Source organism: Alligator sinensis, unplaced genomic scaffold (assembly GCF_000455745.1).
Source record: "Alligator sinensis unplaced genomic scaffold, ASM45574v1 scaffold970_1, whole genome shotgun sequence".
Taxonomy (NCBI): Eukaryota; Metazoa; Chordata; order Crocodylia; family Alligatoridae; genus Alligator; species Alligator sinensis.
The window spans coordinates 1,083,117-1,090,418 of NW_005842094.1; the positions used below are offsets into that span (position 1 = coordinate 1,083,117).

Consider the following 7,302-nt stretch of genomic DNA (forward strand, 5'->3'; position numbering starts at 1 on the left):
GCTTGTAGCAGATTGCTTTATTACTGGCATTCATAGGGGTTGTACTTTTTTTTTTTTTAACTGTATTAAGAAACATTAACATTATGATACTGAAATGTTACATTTGTGTAATTTCTTATTAAGAGAATATATACAATACTGAAATCTGGGTAGATATGAAAGTTACAGCCCACTTTTTTGAGGGAAAAAATCCCCGAAGTCTGACTGATCAGCTAGTATCCATAGTTGTAGCTACAAAAGTGGTCATTTAGTGAGAATTGTGGTATTGTCAGCGATCCCTTTCCTTTCAGTTCAGGTAGGCAGCCAACTGCTCAGTTCCTTTCTCCTCCCCGTGAATCAGGCAAACCAAGAACACAGGGCATGTTAACATTTTGATGTTCAGGGTTCATAGCAGGTGAACAGCTCAGTTTTGTTTTTCAATGGAAGTGGTCTCCATGTTATTCTGTTTTAGTTTTACAGTGGCAAAAAAGCAAACATCTTGGTCTCTGTCAGATTGTAAAGCTAGGACAGTTTCTTCCACAGCTTCTAGATGAGGATTGCCAACACTTTTAAAGTAAGCTAGAACAAGGGGGAGAAGGGAAGAAAAAAAACACAAAAACAAAACATTATCAGCAAAGCCATACTTCACATCAGTGCTTCCCAAGCCTGGGGGGGGAGGGGGCGGGGGTCACTCCCTGCCTCAGTAAAAGTTGCACATCCCCATGCCCCTCTATTTCAGCTGCTACCACTGCTTCCCCCCACTCATTACCCTCAAAACACTGCAAGACAGTACACTGCTCAGACCCATCACAAACTATTCACATTCTCCTATTAAAAGAAAAAGTAAAATAAGTTTTGCTTCCCCACCCAAGTGACAGGCATGGAGAGCATGCATGGTGGTGGTGGTAGCCTTTTCCTTCACACAGTTACAGAAATTGTTCAGGGCAGTTCATCTGATTTGCAGGCTTGGTCTCCCTGAGGAAGTTAAAGCAAGCCCAAGCAAACCAGACAAGAGGAACATGTATTTTTCTTTCTTAATTGCTTTTACTATTGCTTGGCAAAGACAGAACTATTTGTTGAGTCCTCATTATTTTTTAAAAGTGGCTCTTGCTTCTGCTGAGTCCTAAGTGGAAATCTACCAGCATGAGTGGAAACCTGGCTGGCGGCCACCATCATACTTTTTTTTTTTTTGTAAAAGCCTTAAAAAAAAAAAAAAAAACTTTGAAAAAAAAAAGCCTACTTTAAAAAAAGTAAGTGATTTGGGTGGCTGGGGTGGGGGTAGAAGACAGCAGGGGAAGGATCAGAGGTTAGACAGAGTGGGAGGTTCCTGTGTGCCATCTTACAGAAAAGATAGCAGAGATGACCTGGATGCTATGAGGAACAGAGGCAGGTGCAAGGAGAATGAGTATGGCAAACAGATTTTGCAAAGAACCTTTTAAATATTCCACTAGCATTACCATGTTCTGAACCTTTTTTTTTAAAGAAATGCAAAGAAAGAAAGAAAAAAGACCTTCTCAATGGTCTTCTGCACGAATTTTTCATCCCATTCCCTACAATTTACTGATTCTTCCTCTAAAAAGTAATCTGCAGAACACTGTGTGACTTCTCATTACAAAACATTACAACTGCCCTCTACTGGATGTAATGTCACATCTGCTATATTAGATGTAATGTCAGCTTCAAAGGATATATAGTCCTGGAAAACCCCCCCCCAAAAAAAAACACCCCACACAACACAAATGTGGTGTCGCCCTTTTGCACACTGATATTATGTTCTGCACACTCCCCCTAATTATAGCATACTTATTCTGTTGTACAGAGAAACTGAACATCATTTTGCTAGCTGAGCAAAGCAGTTTGTAAAGAACAGCACTGTTATAGGAACGATGGAATTCATAAGAAATTAGTTCTTTCAAAGGAATTATTTAGCATACCTTTCTCCAACAGTGTTTGCCTTAAAGCCTTGGCTAGCAGAACCCTTACGTTTGGCACAGGATCAGAAGCAAGACTTAGAAGACTGGGGAGTAAGTGCTCAACAAACTGGTCAACAGGCATACACTCTTCCTCTACCACTGCCTGGGGGATAAAAGCAGAACAGAAGACAAAAATCTAAGACAGAACACACTTAGCAAGCTAAATCATCAATATCTTAAAATATCCAACCCCCACTTTGCAAGTTGCCCTTAGTTTGGTCTGTGTTTAAAAAGGAAGTTAACTATATAGAAAAAAACAGAATAGAAGCATGTTGTCTATTTCAGTAGCATTCTCAACACTTGACATTTACAAAGCAGAGGCTGATTGTTGTTTCTGTTTCTTTTCCTTCTTCCACTGGCCATTCTTTTCACTTCCCAGTTCCTGGATGGACAGGTTCAATCAATGCATTTAGGTGACCCAAAGAGATGGAAGAATCAAGAACTTCTTTTGTCCCTGTTCAGACAGGGACTAAGGTGGTCACAATTCCTTTAAGTGGTCCAAGCAACAACTCTTTCCACCTTTGTGGGTCACCTTGACTTCGGGGAATATTTTCCCTGGCCAAAAGGACAAGACGTACAGCTTTCGTTTTTTTCAATTAAACCAAAGATTAATGCAGTCAACACCCATTTCCATTTCCCCTCCTGTTTAGACAAGCCAAAGCACTTCCAGGAGCACCTGTTTTTCTACCAGTTCTTGTCTGGGAACCTCTCTTTATCCCCGTAGCCCTTATGAACCTTGCTCACTGCAGAACATTGGTTCCTACTGGTTCCCAAGGTGGGTTTTGTGGAACAAAGTTTGTTTTAGCATCTTCTACAGTTGATTTTATCATCAAAAGTGCTGGCCAAGACAGCTTAGTAATTTGGACTAAAATCAGATCACCTAAGCCAATAAGCTATAGTTAGAAGATAAGTAACATTCAGTCAGTACTGATTTTAATCAATTTAAATAAGATGGAAGTCAATGGCTCCATATCCCTTTCTCAGTAGTGAAAGCCATTTATTTTCTTCTTAGAAGCATTACAAACTCTCCCAAATATGTAAGTATACATTCAACACAGAAACATAAAAAGGCATTCCAACCTGACAGATGAAGGCAAAAGCTTGTCTTCCAACCCATTTGGAACAATGACGAAACCTCACTACAAGTTCATTAATGAAATTTAATCCCAACGCATTTGCATTGTTTGCATAGAACTTCTGTAGTATAGCCACAACCTGTAAGAAGATCAGGTGTGAGATTCAGCTTGTGAAAGCTGGTGCTTCAGTTGCATCACATTCTTAAACACTACTTAGAGACGCACACGTTTTCTAGAAATATAACATAGTACTATGTTTCTGTAGGCATATGAGAAAAAGAGAATTTAAAGCTGTTTTGCTGGGTCTTATTTTGACTTTTCAGTCCCCTGTCAATTTTGACTAATAAAAGACCCCCAGAGCAGGGGGGTGGGGGGGGTCAGACTCAATGATCTAATAGGTCCCTTCCGACCCTAGAAATCTATGATTTAAAGAAGTCATTTTAAAAGCAAACAAACAATATCAATAAATTCACATCAAACTCTAGACAAATAAAACAATTTGACCAGCTCGAAATTGAAACGTATTTGTGTTCAGAGTCTGCTTGAAACTACAGCTTCAACAAACTTATCAAGTTTAAGTGTTAAGAAAATAAAAAAAGAATACAACCCCTACCAGTTTGAAGGAGATCCACCTGACTTCAGATACTTTATCAGAACAGAGAGTTAGTGCAATGTGTCTTAAATAATCATATACATCATTAGGGTTGTAGAGTTCTAATATGAGGATCAGCTGTCTGCAATACAAATAGAAGGGATTATCTTTGGAAAGCATTAACATTAATTTCTTCTCATTTTTCCTTTCCTATTGATGGTAGGGGGGAGAAGGAAATCAGTATGGTTTCTTGAACAAAGCTGCTGAAAATGCTTGAGGAAAAAATAAATCACTGTTATTATGCAATGCTTTGGGACTTTTGTTCAATTTATTATGTATACATAGAGTATATATTATCAAAACTAGTCCATTTCAATTGAGTTAAATATATGAAAATGCAACTTCAGCAGTAAGGCTTTGTACAAACTGCACATGTAGAAGGCACCGCTAAATCATCAAGGAGAATAATGCAAAAATACAGAGCAAGGTTTTTATGGTTTCTCAGGTTCTTCTCATTCCCTGAATTATTTCAGGGAAGGTATAAATAAATATCTAAGGTACACAATGTTGGGAAAACTGCACATAAGGTATCCTAGCCTTTACAGCAGTGATTCTCAACCAGGGTGCCATGAAATCCTTTCAAGGGTGCTGGGGGTTGCCATGTAACATTAGCACAGTTAGGGATGCAAACAATGATACACAGTATAAGCTCTGAGTTTTCAAATAGGGATTAATGGTGTCAAAAATATCCCTCCCTTCTTTGCAAAAGAAGAATTGTTCTATTACACTCCATAGTCAAGAAACAACTGAAAAGTAAGAGCTGGCATTTTCTAAGAGTGGGGGCCTTGAGTCTAAAAAAGGTTGAGAATCGCTGCTTCACAGGAACAAGCCATTGGTGCAGCACTGCCAATCACTCCCAGACACCTCACAGTGAAGTTGCAAAGTTCTTCCACTAGATGTCAGGGAACGATCATGCGACAAACTGCTATTTTCTGCACTGGGTTTATATTACAAGGATAGCATTACACCTGCAGATGGTATCCTAATGTTAGGATTTCTGTGAAAGCAAGTACCTTAGTATGAAAATGATGGAAGCTGTAGGTTGTAAAATACGTTATGTTTAATTTTTTAAATAAATAAAAATTGATTTTTAGCTACTGGCTAGCTATCTAAATACTAAAATAAAAACATCATTATTATAACTTCCACCAAACCTATTCCACCCTCATAACACACACAATTGCGTGAAAAAACCTAAATGAATCAGCTTACTTTACAATAAAAAACAGTGCTTGCAATAATGTTCAAAACATTTTATAGACCTGCATTGCATAAACCCATAATTAAACCACAGTTAAGTACAATCAAACCTGCCAGTGGCTAGACAAGAATTAACATGCTCTACATGCTTCAGATTTTAAAGCCAGGTGGGGCCATGCGACCAGCTGATCTGACTTCTGGTCTACCAGACAGTTTGATTTCACTACTTCTGTATTAAAGAGACAGAGACACTGTGTGTCTGTATATGTGAGACAGAGGGCGAGACTGGACCCGAATTTATGAAAAAGCGAGACAGAGACTGGGTGGGATGTGGGGAGGGGATACTGGTAGGACAACCGATCCTGAAGGGCAACAGTCATTCTGGCTGATTGGTGAACTCGGCCTTGCAGAAGTCTGGTGACCTGAAGGTGGGGTATCTGCAGCAGTCTGGCAGCTCATACTGTTGAGATATTCTGCAGTCAAGCTCAGAGGAGACTGTAAGTGTCACCCCTCCCTTATTTCGGAGTGCATATCTCTCAGATCTAGGCCTCCAGAATCCGTCTATCTTTTTCTTGACAGGATTGTTAAATTGATGTATTTTTAGGGTTCATTTGGATTAATAGGCTATGCTAGTGGTTCCAGTTGAACTGTTGTATCACAGTTGTGAATTTTGTATCTAGAGTGAATTAATTATGTTTAAGTACTGTTGTTGTTACTGCTTATCTGTTCTAATACAAGTTTTTAGATTGCTTTCAGTGTGTTTGTGATTTGTGGTGATAGTGGTACCTTCCTGTGAACATATTTTACATCAGAATTAAAACCGCTTCTCAATTTTCTATCACCTAAAAAAAAAAAATACGCGAGCAAAATATTTTCTAGGCCTTTGCTTCCGAGGCTCTTTTCTGTGAAAAAGGCTAAATGAGTCAACTAAATGGTAAAATGGAAAAAAAAAATGTTAGAAGTGCACCAATCAATACATCAGTGCATATGATATTGGCGCCGATAAAGGGAAAATTGACATCAGCCAAAAAAAGACGACTGCTGGTAATGTGGCTGATAATGTTGCCGATAAATGCCCCATGCATGGGCACAGTTGCAGCATGCACGCAGTCAGGAATGCAGCCCAGCAGCTTGGAGAGCAGCACTGGGTTGGTAAATCGGGGGAGGGAGAGAGGGAGTGAGGCTGGGACATGCACTGACTAGGCGGGTCAGGGCACGGGACAGAGCTGCAAGTGGCTTGTCCAGGGGGCCTGGGGAGGGGCAGGTGCAGCTCCCACCACTGTGTGCACCTCCGGGAGAGGCAAAGGGGGCATGGGCCCCCTGGATCTGTGCATGGGATGAGGGTGGGCTGCTCCTGTGGGCTGGGGCTGGAGAAGGCACCAGGCACTGGTTTGGGCCAGGGCTGCGCATGGGGCAGGTGGCAACAGCAGCACAGGGAAGGCAGCTACAGCTACGCCAAAATTTGCCATAGCCCCACTCTTAGCACTACCACCACCCATCCCAAGTGTAGCCTCAGCCCAACAACTCCACTGGGAAGAGCCCAGCCCCAGGCTCACCCTCGCTTCATGCACTGATCCAGGGGGCACATGCCCCCCATGCCTCCTCTGGGGGTGCACGCAGCAGCAGGAGCCCCCACCCCCCTTGCACAAGCATGGCTCCATCTCATGCCCCACCCTGGCTGGGCAGCGCCTGCCCATGCCCCAGCCCCACTTCCTCCCTCGCCACGGAGACTTACCAACCCAACACTGCTCTCCAAGCTGTCAGGCTTGCACATCAGCAATCAGATTGCTATCAGCCAATATGGCTCATTAATAATTGGCCATGAATATCAGCCCAAAAAATATCTTTAATCGGTGCACCATTACAAAATGTTTAATCAGGTAACATATATACTCCAACTACACACATTACCTACTTGTGCAGATGGACCAATTTTTCCCAATATCCATTTTTAAATGTGGACATCAGAATTGCATTCTATATTCCAATCTCAGTCTAATGCTGTAAAGAGGTAAAAGTCATCTCCCTGCTGTTTTGCTTTCTGTAGTTATTTAACCCTACCATCCAACAGTAATGTTGTCTGAATATGAGATAATGAGTTATGGATCACTGAAGGAAGTTAGTTAAGGCTTCCAGCCTCAACAGAGAACAGAGAGAAAATGACGCTCTCATCGAACAGGTGATCCCTAGAGGTTGAGCTATGGCATGCTGATGGGTCAGTGTGTTGTACCCTAAGCTTCTGCCACTCTCCCAGACCTATTGACTTTAAACGGAGTTTCAAGGTTAAACCTAAATATCTCCCTGCCCCATATTCAATTCCAGATATGAAACCACGATTCAGGATGTGGAATCGTATCACCAGAGGTTGAAATGATTACGTTTTTACTTACTCTGCCAGTTCATAACGAAACCTCCAATTCCT

At 41.3% G+C, this 7,302-nt stretch overlaps 1 protein-coding gene across 2 annotated transcripts in view; it reads right to left on the reverse strand.

The window, feature by feature from the left end:
* Positions 1-7,302, reverse strand: part of LOC102378458 (serine/threonine-protein phosphatase 4 regulatory subunit 1-like) — a 29,699-nt gene continuing 22,397 nt past the window's right edge. For both annotated transcript variants that reach the window (XM_025204704.1, XM_006024077.3), the window contains exons 16-20: positions 7,271-7,302; positions 3,642-3,762; positions 3,033-3,167; positions 1,914-2,055; positions 1-558 (exon numbers count right to left, since the gene is read on the reverse strand). The exon at positions 7,271-7,302 is cut by the window's right edge and continues 93 nt beyond it. In XM_025204704.1, coding sequence (XP_025060489.1) covers positions 404-558; positions 1,914-2,055; positions 3,033-3,167; positions 3,642-3,762; positions 7,271-7,302 — 585 coding nt within the window. In that variant the 3' untranslated portion in view covers positions 1-403. The remainder of the gene's footprint in view (positions 559-1,913; positions 2,056-3,032; positions 3,168-3,641; positions 3,763-7,270) is intronic.